The sequence below is a fragment of the Cinclus cinclus genome, chromosome 16 (assembly GCF_963662255.1).
Source record: "Cinclus cinclus chromosome 16, bCinCin1.1, whole genome shotgun sequence".
Taxonomy (NCBI): Eukaryota; Metazoa; Chordata; class Aves; order Passeriformes; family Cinclidae; genus Cinclus; species Cinclus cinclus.
In genome coordinates, this window is record NC_085061.1 from 7,722,294 (window position 1) to 7,740,296 (window position 18,003).

Below are 18,003 nucleotides of genomic sequence, written 5' to 3' on the forward strand. Positions count from 1 at the left end.
AAGAATAAACATTCACTGTCTAAGCATGTGGCTGTTTAGGAGATGAGACTCAGGAACTGTTCTCCTCAGGGCTCCAGAGTATCTGCCTGTTAATTCAGCAGCAGAGCAGTGGTCTCCTCACTGTGGCCTTGATGTTACACATAAATGTCATCCCTTTAGAAAATACTGAGAAGCTGAAAAATAAATAGCTATAAGTAGAAGCAAGCATTGTGGTTAGTTTTGAATTGGCTTTATTGACATTTCTGTCTGGGGTTCTGTTACTGCACAATTCAGAGAGGAGAACAACCAAAATAATTACATTTAGACCAAAAGTTGTTTGAAGTGGTTTGAAGGACAAAAGCCCCTCCAAATACCATTTACACACAGAACACAAGAGCAATTTTCAACTTTACTTTGGGTCCTTAATTCTGATATATTACAAAGTATTTCATTAATCTTACTTCAGTGAAGCAAAAGCAAATCAGATGTGGAAATCCAGTTGATCCTGCCTTAAAAGCTCTTGGTGCAGCAAGGCAGAAAAGTTCTTCAAGAAGTTTTGGTTAAGCTAACTGAGGTATGAGGAGCAGATTTGCTTTCTGTGACCTCTCCATTTGCAGGGCAGGAGACAGGGAACCGTTAGTGAATATGAACAAATTTCCCAGATTTCCTCCTCTTACTATAGGAACATGTCATGGGCATCAGAGCCTCCTGTGAGGCTTTAGTGAGAGTTCCAGGTGGGAAAATAGGAAAAGATTCTTATTACAATCAGCTCTCAGCACATGAGCAGCTACCTGAACTGTGCCCTGGAGACAACTCTAGCTCTGAGGAAACATATGCTTCTATTATAGAAATAGGCCTCTCCAGGGAAGCCCTACTGCTCAGGATGTTCAAAACTAGGCCAGTCTTAGAAGTGGCAGCAGCACAACAGAAAATAGATGGCAGAGGTTCTTCCTTAGCTCCAGCTTCTTGCAGCATTTCACTGCTGTTAATTGGAAAGTTGAGAGACTCATAGTGCTGCAAACTGAATGTGGCACTTTTTAACCATCACCTGCTCCACTGCCATCCCGTTCTTTTGTGTTTTGTTTTGCTGATGAGCTTCACTTAGCTTCGAAACAGTGAGTCATGCTTCCAGCCTTGCTGATGTACTTACTCCTCCCAAGAAAAGGCTCCAGGAAAAATCACTTCTCTTTTGGGTGGCAATAAAAGATTTCTTTCCTCCTCAGGTCTGTTGCAGAAACATAAGAAGAACTTAAAAGAAAAGAAAAAAAAACCCTGTAGGTTAAATAGCTGGGGGAAAAAAAAAAGACAAAAGCTGAATTCACAGGACTTTGTACTATATAATAACCCACACACACACTTCTGCTGGTTATTTGAAGGAATGGTTTGGAAAAAATTATTTTCAAGAGGAATACATCCATAAAAGCTGTGCCAGCAGATTCTAACTTACCTTCATGAAGACAACCACTGAAAAAGCAGAGAAAAAATTTATTTTTTCCAGCATGTTTAACCTGGGAAGGTGGACAGCAGTTTCAGTGTCGTTTAAAAAGACCTATTAAGCATTTAAGCACATGAATAAACTTACTGACTTTCTGAGCAAAGTAACTTACTCAAGTCCTCACAGGACCAGAGCCTTGCTTGGCCCTGGTTGTGTTTTCGAACAGAAGCTAAACTACTTTTCAAACAAGACCATGGAAATCCAAAGGTGCACAAGTCCTTACTTACTCACCTGATGATCTACCATTACCCACCCTAGGCAGTCCATTGTTTTCAGAGAATTAGGATCAGATCTTTATTTACTTCTGTAAGCCACCTACTGTATGTTCTGTGTATCCCATCAGATACACCTCCTTGACCAACCTCACACTCAGTGCACAGGTACGTCCTTCTTGGCTTGCCCTGGCAGCCTCAGAAACCCAGGGGGTTCTTCCAACACACAGTGCTGGTCTGTGGGGCTCAACCCTACACAACTGGATGAAAAGACATCTTGTTTTCTGCTTAGTAGGCATGCACTGTAATGAAAAATCTGTTCTATCACTAAACCATGACCTCCTGGACCTATCAATGTGCTCACACCCGACCAGCCCACTCAGTAGCACTAAGGACAGGGCTCCAACACCCTAACGTAACAAGCCTAACTCTAAATCCTTCATTAGTTATATCCGGGACTATGTACTGGCGTACACAAGCCTTAAGGAATGGGTGAAGAAGGTTTCAGAAACTCTGATTTCCCTTCAGCATTGCCCCGCGGGAGCCGCTCACGGGGGTGTCCCTGCCGGAGCGTGCTGTGTGTCATTGCTGGAGTCCGGCAGTGTCCCCGCTGACCGCGCCGTCCTTCACCCCGCAGCACCGCGGGGAGAAGAGAGGGACAGTGCAATATCAACCCGGCTCTGTGTTTTGACGCCGCAGATACAAACGCCCATTGCTGGATGATCCTCTGCCTCCCCGGCCGGTCTGAAGCACAGCCCAGGGCTGCAAGCCTCGCCTCTGCTCTTCTCCTACTGACTCGTGCGCCAGCTTGAGGAAAAACCCCTTGTCCCGATGCTCGCTGCGGGGCGAGCCCCCCGTCCCCCGCGGGAGGCGGCGGCTCCCCGGCGGAGCTGGCATCCCGGCCGGCGGGGGCGGCCCGAGGCTGCGGCCGGTCCCGCCCCGCCCCGCCCCGCCCCGCCCCGCCCGGCCCGGCCCGGCCCGGCCCGGCCCGGCCCCGCCGGCCGCCCGGGGGCCGCGCCGTGTGCCACCGCCCGCCGCGGGGCCGCGCCGCGCTCGCCGCCGCTGAGCGTGCGAGGGGCGGCCCGTGCGGCGGAGCGAGCGCCGGCAGCGGGGACGGCGGGTCCATGGAGCACAACCACCTCCACCTCCACAACGGCTCGCTCCTGGCGCACCACCGCTATGGCTGCGGCTTGGGATACGCGCCTGTGGTCTACTACAGCCTGCTGCTCTGCCTCGGGCTGCCGGGTGAGTGCCGCGGGACGGGCGAGGCTGCGGGGCCCCGGCAGCGCCCGCCCGAGCGGCTCCTGCCCGCTGTGCGGGGCGGGGCGGGGCGGCGGGAGCGCCCGCGGTGTCCTCGGGATGCCCCGGGCTCCGCGTGCCCGACGGGACGAGCGCGGGCGGTTCGGACAGCAGCATCTCTGGGACAGCATCCCCCGGGCAGCAGCATCTCCCGGGCAGCAGCATCTCCGGGGCAGCAGCATCTCTGGGACAGCATCCCCCCGGGCAGCAGCATCTCCCGGGCAGCAGCATCTCCCCGCCCGGAGCGCTGCCGTCCCGGCGCTGCCGTCCCGGCGCTGCCTTCCTCGCCGGGGTTTGTTCCTGCCTGCCCTCGCCCTCACACCCGGCTTCGGGCACCCTGACTTTGAACTTAACATGCACGGTCTGCCTGTCGTTTCTGCCGTTGTCGTTTTGGCCATGCGAGTACCAGAGCGGTACCCAGCCGGCCGGGTCCCCGCGGACCGCGTGCCCGCCCGACAGTGAGCGCAAGTGTAGCTACTGAGTTTTTCTGCTGCAAATTCGCAGCCGACTACATGGGGCTGGGGTGGCTTTAGGAAGCGACACGCCACCACTATGGAACTTGACTGGGAAACGAGCACCCTGTCAGGAACTTAGTAGACAGTTGTCACGCTCGTCCCTGTGGCTGGTGGAGCAGGACAAGAGATAGTCCGATCTTGAGGTCAGTACACTGCAAAGGCAATGGCAATGCTGACACTGAGACCCCTGAATGCAGGCTCAGAAGAAAGTCCCAGCTGACAGGCACCAGTCTCCGGAGTGTGTATAATCCTGAGCAAAATTTCATACTTAAAAAGGGGACAAAGACATTATAGGGATGCTTGGAACAAGAAAAGCTAGAGACAACACAAATAAGGAAGGAAAGGATGTCCCAAGCTTGGATGTGAACACGTGTGAGGCACCACTGCCAGCACACAGCTCCAAACGTGCAGATGCCACATGAGCATCACATCAGCAGTACTGTCTCAGCCCAGACAGGGACTCAGCAGGTGCTTCCTCCTGGAGGGGGCTGCCTGTGGCTGCCAGTGAGATGCCTCAGCATGCAGGACTGAGGAGAGCTGCTGTAGTTACAGTGGGCAGAGCTGCCATCCCAGCACAGCTTGGGTAGGCAAACAGCATGGCATCCTCACTGGCTTAACACCTCCAGCCTGAGAGTGACTTGGAGTGATGCTAAGGACAGCTCGAATGAGTCGGGAAGAAGTTCTGTGTGAATTGGTATTTTAAGGGTGTGATAAAAGAGAGTTTGGTTGTGTCTGTGTAGAGCTACACATTTTAAGTGCTGTGTGGAATGGCAAGCAGCAATGATAGGTAATAGTCCACAGTTTCTAAATGCTTGTTCACCTTAATTCCTTCTTCAAGCAATTATTCCATATAATCAGACATGAAGAGAAGCCTGCCTCTGAGCAGCATGCATGCAATTACCACTCTCCATATGAATTAATGTGCTTTGTGTTGGTTTGGTTTGCAGGGTTTTTTCCCCAGTTTTTGGCTTATAATTAAAACTTGCCAATTGGCTAATAGTTCAGAGAACTGGAAAGTTTAAGTTGTGTATTTACCCACGGTAGATGCAGAGCAAAGGCAAGTGTCTGTGTTCCAAAATATCGATGAGTCTCAGCCCTGACCTGAAGAGACCCAGCCAGCAGGGATAGTAGGTGGTTTCCTCTTCATTAATTTCTCAGGGGCTGCTTACATGTCCATAGTAATGACAGGTTCTGATTTCACCACCAGTCCCCTAGGAACTGAGCAAGACCCTCTCAGGATTATCAGGTGAAGAAATTGTCATGAAGCACTCTGTGGCTAAGCTTGTCTTTGTATGTCCCTGAAATGGGGGAAAGTCTTGTGTACGCAGACAAGAAAAATCATTTAATGAACATTCTGCACATACTTGCACCAGCTCCCTGAGAATACTGCACTGTAATTCCAGACCTAACATGGTCATTCTAAGAACACAGTTAAAATCAGATGTAGTATAAATTAGCAATGGTCTCATTCATGTCTCAAGGGATCAGACATCAGTTGATCAGAGCAGTGTCACCAGTGCCAGTGCTTAACAGAACTAGCCAAGGCATGAGGTGGTGCAGCACTGCTGAGTTCACTGGGCTTACATCAGGTATGGATGTGTCCAGAGCACATTGTCTGAGGACAGCACTGGTGCTGACACCTGGATTCACTGCACATGTACAGTATGCTGAGTAAATGCACAGTATGCTGAGTGCATGAGAAATTCATGAGACTGCACAGGGATGAGAACAAGCTGGGTATGCTTAGGGGAAGACTCACACAGCCAGGCTTCACTGAGGATGGGGTACAGGGTGACAGCAGTGTTAAAAAGTGCTTTTCACATTTTAATTTGAAGGTGCTCTTCAGTTTTTTAGCATTAGAGATTTGTAAAGGTAGCAGACTTTTTCGGCTGTTAGAAAAAGAGTCCTGAACTATGTGGGATCATAATTAGCTTTGTGTGATGCCAAGAATTTAACAGAACCCTTGTCTAGGATCTGTCCTCAAATACAGCACTAGTGCAGTGTTTTGCTGAAATGGTAACAGTTAACTCCTTGCCACAAATCTTGGAGAAAGACTGAGGAGAAGAGAAGCCAGTTAACTGTTTCTACCTTTCCTGCTGTACTGTCAGAAGGAAATTTCACTAACTCAACAACTCCACGTTGAGGCCAAGCAATGCCAGGCCCGGCTGTGTGTGCAGGAGAAGCATCCTTCACCTCCTGCCCCTGTAAAACTCAGGCACCTCAGCAGACCCTGTTCTCAGCAGTGGCTCCTTCTCCCTCTGTGTTCTACCAGGCACCAGAAAGCCTGTAAAAATCAGAGAGGTGAGAGAGCAAAGTGAACTCCCTTGAGCTCTGCTCTGGCAGCAGCACAGAGGCAGGGGTCAGGCTGCACCCTACAAAGAGAGTCACCCATAGAGCCACCACCACACACTGAGCCTGCACTGGTACTGCACCTCAGGTGGCTGCAGTTCTGCCAGGGGTCATGGTGCCTTCAGGCAGCTGGGCCAGGAGGCTGCTTCTTTTCCCTCTAAGCAGAGGCTGGCAAGACAGAGACAGTTTTTTGAAACTTGTTTTGAGTGAAGGTGCTCAAAGGTGTCCCACAAGTACGTGGTCCTGCTACCAGGAGTGGGGTGTCTCAGGATCAGGCTGCAGGGAACAAGGAGAAAATGTCAGTGCAAGCATGAGGCAGAGGCACTGGAAGTGGAGTCCTCTCCCGTTTAGAGGGGAAGGTTTCTCATTTATGGAGCTGTTCTGCAGCCCCCACTCTGTTAACCCTATACTCTCCCCTTGTCTTCAGAGAGAACCTCTGAAGCATCTGCAGTTAGCTGGGAGGCAAGAGGAAGGCTGGAAAAAGTTTTAATAGAAGTTTTTCTTTAATGAGAGAAAATGCTAGAGAAGGGAGAATGTTGGATGTGGGGGAGGGAATAAATTCTCTGATTCAGCCCAAGAGGGGACTGGTAAAGGTGAGAAAGCGAAGAGCAACAGGTACCACTCTTGGTCTGTCCCTTCATCAGTGAGAGTTGCACAAAGCAGCTGCACCTAAGAGCTCCTTCTGTGGTGGGGCCACTGGACACAGCCAAGAAGATCAGGCACAGAAGCAGCACTGCTTGCTGCAGACACCTGGCTTTGACCTTGATTCCTGCTTCCTTAGAAGGAGCAGCAACAATGGAGTTGCCTTGCATACAGTCACTTTTCCCATCAGGATTAGAGTGTGTTGCTGCTGAAAGGACAGAGTATCAGCCTTTCCTAGATCAGTGTCTGGCCTGATCCAAGTTCCCAGGGCTCATTTCCTGACAGTGTGAGAGGCAGAGTGAAATCTGGCTTTCTTACCCAGACCCAGTGGGATTGCTGGTTCCATTTTGCTCCCCAGTCAGTTGCCTACCTGGGATGTGCCTTGGCTCTGGGGATCATTGCATCCAAGTGACACAAAGCACAGCATCTTCAGGAGACAACAGACTCACAGCAATACCCCAGGGAAGTGCCACTCCAAACTTCAGGAGCCTGGTCCGCAACTGTTTCTTTTATTTGTGCTTTAGGCTTTTGCATTAAACTGGTCACAGTGTTCTAAATGTAGATTCAGGACTTCACAAGCTTGGGAAAGCAGCCTGGACATGCTTGGATGCCCCCAGCTGGAAGGTGCAAACAGACAGTGTTCATGTCAGCCCTGCTGCTGAACAAGGTGTCGTGGAGATGGGGACAGCTGGGGTCATTCAAAGCCCAGCCAAGCACAGAATGTGTTCACAGGGCTTCCTGTGGAGGGAGAGAAGCTGCAGTCCTGACCTGGAGGAACTCAGGGTCAGCTCAGCAGGGGTGCCTAACTGGTTTAACACTCTGTGAAGAGACAAATACACGTTATGGACCTTTCCCTAAGAGATGACAGATTGGCTGTCCTTGCACAGCAAGGCAGATGCTTCCTAGGGTGTTGGATTGACACATGGGTGCACTGCTCTCATGTAAACTGTGGTATAGTCACAGGCAAGCTGAAAAGATGGAGAACTGATGCTTCTAGAGCCTCCTCCCTGTATAAAGTTTGGAATAAGGAGGCTCTCTGGGAGATGTGCATGCCTGGGTCATCATCCTGGCAAGGCAGGTGCTGTTAGTGGGCTCAAGAGACCACCATCATGCAGCAGCCCAGCTGTGTTCCCTCCACTCCTCGGCCGTGTTGGGGGACCCAGACCTGGAAAGTATTGCCATCAGTACTGTGCCCACAGCTGTGACCCAGCTGGTGCCACAAGCAGTAAAGGGGACAGGTAGCAATGTTTGTTGGTGACTCACGTGGCGTGCAGTAGCAGTAAATACCAAAGCAGGCAGAGGTAGGTGTACATAGAGCACACAGCACTGTCGAAGTGTCTGACTCGTTTTGGATTCCTGCCATCTACTGCCTAGTATATTCTTCTGCAATCACAGTACAGGCTTCTCATTAGACTATTTCCAACACCTGAATTAAAAGCCTTTCTCATAGCAGCATACCTGAAAAATAGAAGTGCTAAGGGAAGGTCCGAAAATATGAGTGGGAGAGCTGTTACAATGTGGAGTTATGACCTTGAAAAAGCAGCACTCTTCTGCTGCTGCTCATTAGTGAATAAGAACCAAACCCTCCTGAGACCTCATTCAACCACCCTTTTTACTCAAAAGCCATATATTCTCTGACTTAAAATCTGAATTGGACACAAGGCCAGTACATTGCATCCTACTAAAGAGGGGACAGAGAGATTGCCAGAACTTTAGGTTGACTATTGGAGCAACTGAAAGGCACTACAGCACATTTACAGTAGCAGTACTGGACAGAGGGGAACAAAACTGCTGCTAACATGCTTAAAATGAGTAATTTCCTATTGTAAAATGAATGCTTGTTCTTAAGGAGAGAGAAACCATTATGGAAAATAATAGATTCATTCTGTTCCTGTACAGAACTGCTGACAGCAAGGTGTGCGGATGGGAGTGATTTAGTTTGGTCAGTACATCTGGAGCCTGTAGCCACTAAAATCTTGCAGCCTGAAAGACAGCATGTGGCTGAATCCATGCTAATACATGGATTGTGGAGAAGTTGATTGTACATTTCTGGATACCATAGACAGAGTGCAAATGCTAACTTTGGATTTCTTCTGCCACGTCAGTAGGAAACAACACTGTCAGGGCTGTAATGATAATGAGGTGCCATATTTGGGAGGCTCAGTAGACTATGAAGTGCACAACCTTACATGGCAGGCTGCTAAAATGGATTGGAAAGGAAAAACTCCAAAGTACATTTTTCCTTGAAATGACAACGACACAAAAGAGAGAGCACAGCCAGTTTTCACGGTAGGTGGGTAATGCAGAGCCCCCAGTTGTTAAGAAGTCAAAACATTCAGAAGCACTAGGCAGTCGAATATCCTGCTGTTCTTCATCCACCCTCTTACTTAGTTCTGCCCTCCTCATCCTCTTTCTGCTCTCTTCTGTAAAATGGGGTGAATCAGCAGAAGCAGCCCAGCAGGAGACCTTTAACCACACACATCACAACTGGGTGTAGGCAAACAAACAACACGGAGATGTCCTGATGGGCTGTGTGCTCTGCTTTCACACACCAAGGCCAAAGCAATCCCTGTCCACAAAAGCTTCCACCTTCTCTTTCAGGTGGTCTCTTTGAGCCTATAATCTCTTTACTCATTAGCTTTGAGACACCAGAAAAGGAAACAAAGCCAGAATTAACTCCGTGAGCACAGGAGGCTGTACATTTTGCAGATTGAGGGTATGTACTTACAGATACTAAAACCTGATGTCTGGAGTGCCTTTGGTGCTGTTGTTGGGGTGACTTAATGGGAGAAGATGGTATTGGATTGCACCTCAGGACCCCAGTGTGGTTGTGCAGAGACAATGAAGTGTAGGCAGCCAAGCAGGACCAGCATTAGCAGTACAGAAGATGACCAAAAAAAGAATTTTATCCCTTTATCTGTGGAAGAAAAGATAAGCTTGCACTGAAATTCTTCCCTTCTGCCACCTGAAAGAGTCCCTGCAATGTGCAGCCATTAATTCTCTCCATCTTTTCCATCTTGTGGAGTATTGCCTGCACAGACAGGTGCTCAGAGGTTACTTTTGGTCTCAAGACAAATCACCTGTCAGTCAGTTACATCAGACTAGGATATTTCTCACATATTTGTTCACTCCAAGTGTGTTTTCTTCAATGTCCTGACAGCACACTGAAGAGTGATATATCTTGTGGGGATGCAGTATATTCTCTGTGGGGGAATAAAGCCAAACTGCAATGGTTTTACAAAGTCTGTAATTTCCTGCATACTGTGTAAAATTGGCATAGTCTCTGAGAAAGCTTGGCCATAGGGTTTGCAAGCATGAGCTCCTATTGCATTACCTAATGCCTTAGGAAGACATAAAGACTGGTTTATTTTAGCAAAACCACAGTCAAAGGTAAAATCCTCTTAATTATTCATGTTCAGTAAAGAATTCATGGCAGTGCCCTTATGAAATCACATCCTCTCTCCATCCCAGTCATCCCATGAAACACCTTTGGCACCTGCCTCAGTACTTTGGCATTTGGTATCAAAAGGGTAGAATGGTTTTGTCACCCTGGAGCTCAAGTTACTCAGCTTGAGACCCCTTACACTGTACTGACAGCCCAGACACCTGCCAAATGAGACACCCAGATTGCCTTGAAAATCCCTGTCTGTCCAGATATGTTGAATGAATAACCAAATTCCTTTTATGATTTCTGCATCATTTTACAGATCACTTTTTCTGTTCCCAGCACCAGTTTCCATTAGAAAGATGCACTGCTCTAGTAGCAAGATGCAAGGCTGGACTTTGAGATGTACATTTTAGACATTTTTATCCTTGTGTGGGTGCCTCTAAATTAGGCTTTGGAGTGGCAGGAGGAGTGTCTGAGATTCATTAGCGACTTTCTGCTCTGTAGACCCATCTCAGGAAAGATGGACAAGGAGGGTGAAGATGGCAAGAGGAGAACCAGATCCCTGTCACCTTTACACACGTGTAGCCCCAGTGAGCCCAAACCAGACCTCCCCACATCCTAGCCCAGTGTTCCTTCTGTGCCATTCTTATACTGCAGAAATAGCCCTATTTTATACAGACTGCTCCAGAAAATCTCCAGTGGTCTAGGAAAGCCAAAAGCAGCACAGTGTAATTACACCTTTCTGCCAGACAAGCTGCTGCACTCCAGCCTCAGTGGCTGGCAAGGCTCAGAGGGAGTATCAGCCATTGGCATGCCCATGCCATTACTGTGTCTGTGCCCTCCAACAGTGAGGAAGTGCTTGTGCTGGATTAAAATCCTTCTCTGGCCTCTGCGACCCACTGATGGCTAATGCTAGCTGCAGAGCAGAGTACCTCATTCACTGCATCCTTCCCCAGAGCCATCTCAGCTAATAGATGCTGTCAGTGAGAAAAATGGCCCCAGAGGCCAGATTTCATTGTCAGAATCTGGCCTCTGGCACTGATTGTCTCGTTCACTTGTGACTTGTAAGCACAAGGCTGTGCTGTGTTTTCCCTGGCAGTAGCTAACCCGGGCTCCTGCACAGAGGAGGGAGTTTGGGTTGTCCTGGCTAGGAGCTTGGGCATCTTCTACCTCCAGGTTCTCTTTCACCCTCAGAACTGGCATGGTCTGTCCCTGCACATGGGATTTTCTAAACACAAGCCACACCAGGGCCTTCCTACAAGATGTGAAATCTCCTTCAGTAGCAATCCTGCAACCATACCTGCCATAGTTTTATGATGCTCCTTTTTTTTTTTTAATATATATATCTATATATTCCTCTCCATTCCCTGGGAGATGATGCAGGCAGTAACAGAAGGGGCTGACAGCTCTTCCCTCCTGGGGGTGCCTTGCTGTATGCTGTTTGACAGCACTCAGACAGCTGAACAACAAATAAATTTATTTATTTTCAAAAATCAATCCTCACAGGAACTCCCTGGGAAGACAAAACTTGTATTGCACTAATTATATTCTATAAAGTATTCCTTTATGCTTCACAACAGTTTAAGGAAGGAAATCAGGGTATGATAATAAAAGAGATGAACAAACTGAAGCACTGTTCAGTCTGTCCTCATCTGCTCTAGTGCCGAGTTTGATCTGTATAGGTTGTAAGAGGAAAATGTGGACTTACCCTATCTTCTTTGAGGGCAAACAACATCCAGAGGTCATTTTAAAAGATCACATAATCAGCTATAGCCAACATAAGTAATTATAATGTATTTACATTGTCACTGTATTCCTGGTTGGGTTTGGTTTTTTTTTTGTTTTTTTTTTTTTTTTTGTTATTAACTTCTTTTATGTAGCACCTTTGTCAGAAATCACCCATTGTCATCAGCTTCTCCAGGGAGCTCCCACACAAAGTAAGGGCTGAGTGCTATCCTCATCTCCAGTCTGGTAACTGTTGGTGAGCAGCTGTGTTTGGTGGTCAGATCTGCCTGCTGGACACAGTACCTGTTTACATTTGAATATTGCCTCCTAGCTTAGAGGAAATCATCCATTCCCATCAAGCCAGGACATCCCTTTTTCTCGCTGCTTATTTTTAGCATATTGTACTTACATTCTCAGAGTTCTTAAATTTGAGAAGGAGGTGTTACTAACATTTTTATTCTGAGGCAACTTAAAGTTTCCTATTTGTAAGCTATCTCTCTGTGCCAGTCAGGTGCCTACTGCTAAGCCTGCAGAGAAGTTTCACACATTACACAATAATTTGTGGTGATCCTAGCAACAACTGTGTTGGGTAAAAGGTGTCCATTATATTCCATGACCTAATGTTTACCACGCTCAGTGAGCAACACTCCTGCCTACTTCATTTAAGTAGTTTATAAAGCTGAACTGCTGAACTACAGAACCAGCCTTGTTCCCAATGCAGGGAGCTACTGCTTGTGTTGTAAAGGCCATTTGAGTGCACAGGCTGCTGTGTACGTGCAAAGTGCTCTCAATTAAAATAAAAAAGAACAAACCACAAATAAAGCCCAGAACTATGCCTATTTCTTCTTTAGACAGATACAATCACTCCTGCTTAAGCTCACATGCAGTGAAAATAGTCACCAAAGCTCTTCAAACGCCCCACAAAGGCCATTGTTAGACATTATTTGAGTGATGACTGTAATCCATTAAATGAGAAGCTGGGGGCAAAGCTGTGCCCTTAGGGCACAGCATTGCTTTGAGGCACAGAAGACTGCCCAGGCTCTGCAGCCAAGGCAGCAGAGCTTTGACATGGGAAGTAAACCCAAATCCACACAGGAACCAAAGTTACTCCTTAAAGGAAGGTCCCTCTCAGGCACAAAGGACCTCCAGTGGCATAAATTCTGGTGTTGCAGTTTGTCCTCAGAAGCTGATAAAATCAGAAGAGATGTCAAAGGAGAGATGTAAATGTCCTGTGATGAAGCCTAGCTGAGTTAGAAGGTTGTCTTGTTTTGAGCAGCCTGGAACAAAGATGTTCGGGTGTCAGAGACCTTTGGATGCTCAAATGTCTTATGCCTCGTGCCTGGAGGGAAAGAATTGAGACTGCCATTTTGCAAAGTTGCTTCTAATCATCTTCCAGTAGCACCTCAAGGCTTCAGCTAGCTAGTCCCCAATCAGGCCCTGGCTCTCAAAGAGATATTTATAAATTCAGAATGCTGCACTGCAGCAAGCGACGCTGGCATAAATTCCCATCTGTCATCCCCTAATCATCTCCCAGCACAGTGATCAATGTCTTTCAAATTCAGATGATCTTAACCACTTAGTATCTAGAAAATACACTGCAAGAAGTGGGCAGTGGACCATCCAGGACAATTTGGGGGTGCTGACCTATCCAGCAGCTGTATGTAGCTCCACCTACATTGCAGCAGGGACAGATATTTTTATATTTCCATCATTGTCATCATCTCTGCCGTAGTTCTCATCAGAGGCTGCCATGCTAGTGCAAGAATTATTGTCAGCAAGGTTAAAATATGGTCACAAATATTCTTCTATCACCTTTCACCCCCAGTGGGTAATTTTTGCCCACAGGAGAGCAGGACACTGAGGAGACACTCAGGAGTTATTGAGAGACTGGCACAAGGTCACAGTTGGTCACACGGAGTGGTGTGCCCACCCACTTCCCGTTTTTCTGAGCTTTAGATACTGTTTGAGGACACACCAAGGACCAGCTTAACACTTGCTAGGAAATGGATGAAGGACTGAGGCATCCATAGTTCATTTACACCTTCCCTAAACAGTGTGCAGCGGGGAAAAAAACTCACAGACCCTGTGCTAAGACACTGGCATACTGGCAACTTTCTGCTGCATCCCAGTATGTATCTGTTGTCACAAAGTAAATGGTGTTACAATATTTCATAGCATCCAGCAAGAGAACAGCTCTAATATGATCCCAGGGAAAGCATTTCCAATACAAGATACAGTAACTCTTGCAGAAAAAAATTGGGTAGAGCTCGTGTGTACTTTGTCAGATCAATTTTCTAATCTAGCTCACCAAGCAAGGCTCTCTGGCCTTAGATAAATAACTTGCATTTCAGCACACGCTGTTACTGCTGTGGCTGGGAACCCCGAGAGAGGCGAAGGGGACAAGAGACTGCTCATAAATCTGCTCCTGCAGCAAAACAGAGTGGAGTTAGTGCCGAGCAGCAGGAGCCCTGCAATAGATAGAAAGTGTGAGGAGCAGGGCTGCTGTACCTGAACACAGCATGGCTTCAGCATCCCTGCAGGAGCTGCTCTGACAGGCCGGAGTTACCAGCAGGGACCAGTGCCTTCAGACATCCCCCTTCCTGCTCCTTGGCTCCAGCTGCTGCTACTGGAACGAGTCAAATCCAGAGGATTTGAGAAGATGCACCCCATGGGTCACATCCAGTATCTGTGAAGCAGTGCCAGTCAGCCTGGCTGGCCAAAACCAGCAGTGGCTGCAGAGCCATGATAAACACTCCAGCTCGAGGATTTCCTTGACAGTACATCACTCACTGCACCTCCAGGGCTCATCAGCAGGCTCAGCAGAGGCATTTCTAAGCAAGTAAGTGAAAAATGACACAGCAGTTCTGGCTGTATCACCTCTTGTCTCCCACGTCTGTGCTGAGCTGAAATCAATGCAGTTACATTCACATTAATGGAGGACAGAATTGGGAAAATTCCCCTGAAGGCAATTTGAGACCGTACCACTGGAAAGATCGTGCTTTTTTTTTTTTTTTTTTAAATACAGGGAAAGAGTCAGTTGATTGTCATGTTTGGTTTAGTTTATTTTCCAAGATACAAAATTAATACATTCAGTTAACAGAAAAATAGGTGAGGGCTGTTAGTCAAGATCATTCACTCCGCTGCAGTTCATTTCCCTGGTGGCAGAAATCTGCTCCCAGACAGCAGGCTTTGGAGGCATTCATGAAGGAGGCAGTTTTTTCAGTGCCAAGTAAAACAGTTTTTAAAAAAACAAGCATTTTCAGTTGTAGGACATGTCCTAGGCTGTCGTTACCTTTATGTTACCAACTTCCTTTTTGTCTGGTTTAAAGGAATCTGTACAATTATTGTTGATGTGTTTTGGGAAATCCATCAAAGCTGGCAGAAATGTTTGAAGCACTGAAGGCACAGAAGAGGTGGTTTACAGAACACTTAGGAAACTATGAACTACAAACATTTGGCAGTCACTTGTACAGTAAATCAGATCTCTCATTCTTAAGCACTTCTTCAGGTATTCTAGCCAAGTGATACCAGCCTCTGATGGGAACAATCTGGTCTCATTTTAACCAACATGATAATAGAAATACTGAGATTACTTTTTTTTTTTTTTTTCAAAGCAAGACTACACAGTAAGCTCTAGTAAACAAGAGAAAGCAGTTAAAATTTGGCTACACCTTAGTGCTCCAGCAAAACTCTCAAGTACTACAAGGGCTGTTTATATTCACCACCCTTCTTATTCATCCCTTGTTATATGCAAAAGTGAAAAAAGCAAGGTGAGAAGTAAAAGTAAGTGTGTGGGAGCTTTTTTTCTCTTGCTACCACTCCCTTTGTGTGCGCAGACAGGAGTCCCAGCACCCTCTGCTCAGGGGGTGGATTCCACTGCTGAGAGCAGGGCTGCATGCTCCTGTCCTTGCAACAGCTGCTCTGAGGGACCTGACTGGGCTGTTTTCCTTTGGGTTTCTTGAACTTTAATAAGGTGGTCATGTTGCCAAGTGCTTGAACAGCTCCAAGCAAGTGCTCAGAAAAGCTAATGTTACATCTTAATAGCCTAACTCTGTGTTTCTTTCTCCACAGCAAACATCTTGACAGTCATCATCCTCTCCCAGCTTGTAGCTCGCAGGCAGAAGTCCTCCTATAATTACCTTTTAGCTCTAGCTGCTGCTGACATCCTGGTTCTCTTCTTCATTGTCTTTGTTGACTTCCTCATGGAAGACTTCATCTTAAACAAACAGATGCCTCAGGTACTGGACAAAATAATAGAGGTCTTGGAATTTTCTTCCATCCACACGTCGATTTGGATTACGGTCCCGCTGACCATCGACAGGTACATCGCCGTGTGCCACCCCCTCAAGTACCACACCGTCTCCTACCCCGCTCGTACTCGCAAAGTCATTGTCAGTGTCTACATCACCTGCTTTGTGACCAGCATCCCCTACTACTGGTGGCCCAACATTTGGATTGAAGACTACATCAGCACGTCCATGCACCACATCCTCATCTGGGTCCACTGCTTCACTGTGTACTTAGTGCCCTGCTCCATCTTCTTCATCCTGAATTCCATCATTGTGTACAAGCTGCGGCGAAAGAGCAACTTCCGCCTGCGAGGGTACTCCACGGGGAAAACAACAGCCATTTTGTTTACTATAACTTCTATTTTTGCCATACTGTGGGCACCGAGAATAATCATGATACTGTATCACCTCTACGTGTCTCCTATAAACAACAGCTGGGTGGTCCATATTGTGTCGGACATCGCCAATATGCTGGCACTGCTGAACACTGCAATTAATTTCTTCCTCTACTGTTTTATTAGCAAAAGATTTCGCACAATGGCAGCTGCCACCTTGAAAGCCTTCTTTAAGTGTCAGAAGCAACCTGTGCAATTCTATACAAACCATAACTTTTCCATAACAAGCAGCCCTTGGATTTCCCCAGCCAACTCTCACTGCATCAAAATGCTTGTTTACCAGTATGATAAAAATGGAAAGCCTATAAAAATATCACCATGAAAAGGCCAATAGTTGGAGTTTCTGGGTGCAAGTTCTTTTCAAGTGGTTACATCTTCAGGATGTAATTTTCTGAAATGGCTGTTTTGAAGAGAAGTCATTTGATTTCATTTCCCTGGGTGGCCAGGGGCAGATCAGACTGTCGGAAGGAAACAGGAGCACTTGATTTTAGGAGCAAAAGTGAGAAGGCAAACACCCATCTCTTATATAGCATTTTGAATATGCTTCAGAGTTCAAGTCTAAGTGTTCAGTCACACTCAAATGTTTTGCATCCCAACACCAGTGCAATCCAAAGTCATCAGAAGGGCGAAGACACAGCAGTGTTTAATTGCAAGCTTTTAAAACACAAGAAAACCTTACTTGACCATCAGTTTGCTATCGAGAAAGTAAATGGATGCTTTTGTGTACTGTGGAAGGTGCCATTTCTGGAGCATGCACTTGCCAAAAATTCTGTGTCAATTCTGGCATGAAATGCTAGCACACACAGTTGTGCTGTCAAGACCTCCTTGCAGGAGGCAGCCTGTGAAACAGAAATAGTGACAAGCCTGGTTTTGACTCATTTGAACAAGGCTTAAGGACCATTACAGTACCTGTTGCAGCCTTGGCATGGAAAGCAATCCTGCAAGCTGCCAATATTTGTGTGTTTTAAGTTGTTATTTAAGAATGTGACTGAGACAGGAGCTGGAGGGAGGGAAGGAGGGAGGGAGGGAGGGAGGGATGTTTCTAGAGCCAAGAACAAAAGCAGCATCTTTCCCCAACTATTTCAACCATAGTGTCTAAGGACTTTCAAGGGTGGAACCAAGGCCTGCCTAAGCAGAGCTCTCACCAAAGCTGCTCCTGTGAGCAGTAATCAGAGCCTTCAAGTTCCTTCTTAATCAATGCAGATTCTCAGCTCTCCCTGGTGTTCAGGCCTTTAGGGTTTAACATACGAAAACCTCAGTTTAAGATTTTCTCCTGATGGATGATGCCATCCTATTGCAGTTTTGCCATTTAGCTTTAAAAAAAACCAAAAAAACAAAACAACAAACTGTGAAAGAAATTCATTAAATACCCAACAGCAGTAAAAGCATTAATGCCTTAGTTTAAGCTGATCTAAGTATTTCACTTATTTGAAGGAGGTTAGCTTCTCTTCTTCACTTGAAAACCAGCATCCCACCAATGCTAAGTGTAGAAAAGAAGAGATTTACAGGAAGGCTGAAAATACATTTATTTTAATTTCTTTCCCTTTCAGATCTTGGCATGTGGTCTCTTGGAGCCACATGCCACAACCTCTTTATTCTACACTGGGCACTTACTAGAGCCTCACTGGTGTGAGGGCAGTGAAGGTGTGTGGTGAACACAAGCCCAGCGTGGTCCGTGCACACAGAAGCTCCTCAGGAGCTGCAGATCAGGGGTA

The 18,003-nt window shown here is 47.0% G+C and overlaps 1 protein-coding gene across 1 annotated transcript; it reads left to right on the forward strand.

Moving 5' to 3' along the window:
• Positions 1-2,810: 2,810 nt before the first annotated feature.
• On the forward strand, positions 2,811-16,610 carry GPR139 (G protein-coupled receptor 139). Its single transcript, XM_062503740.1, has 2 exons — positions 2,811-2,931; positions 15,676-16,610. Exons 1-2 carry the CDS (start codon positions 2,811-2,813, stop codon positions 16,608-16,610), a joined length of 1,056 nt encoding a protein of 351 aa, XP_062359724.1.
• Positions 16,611-18,003: the final 1,393 nt, after the last annotated feature.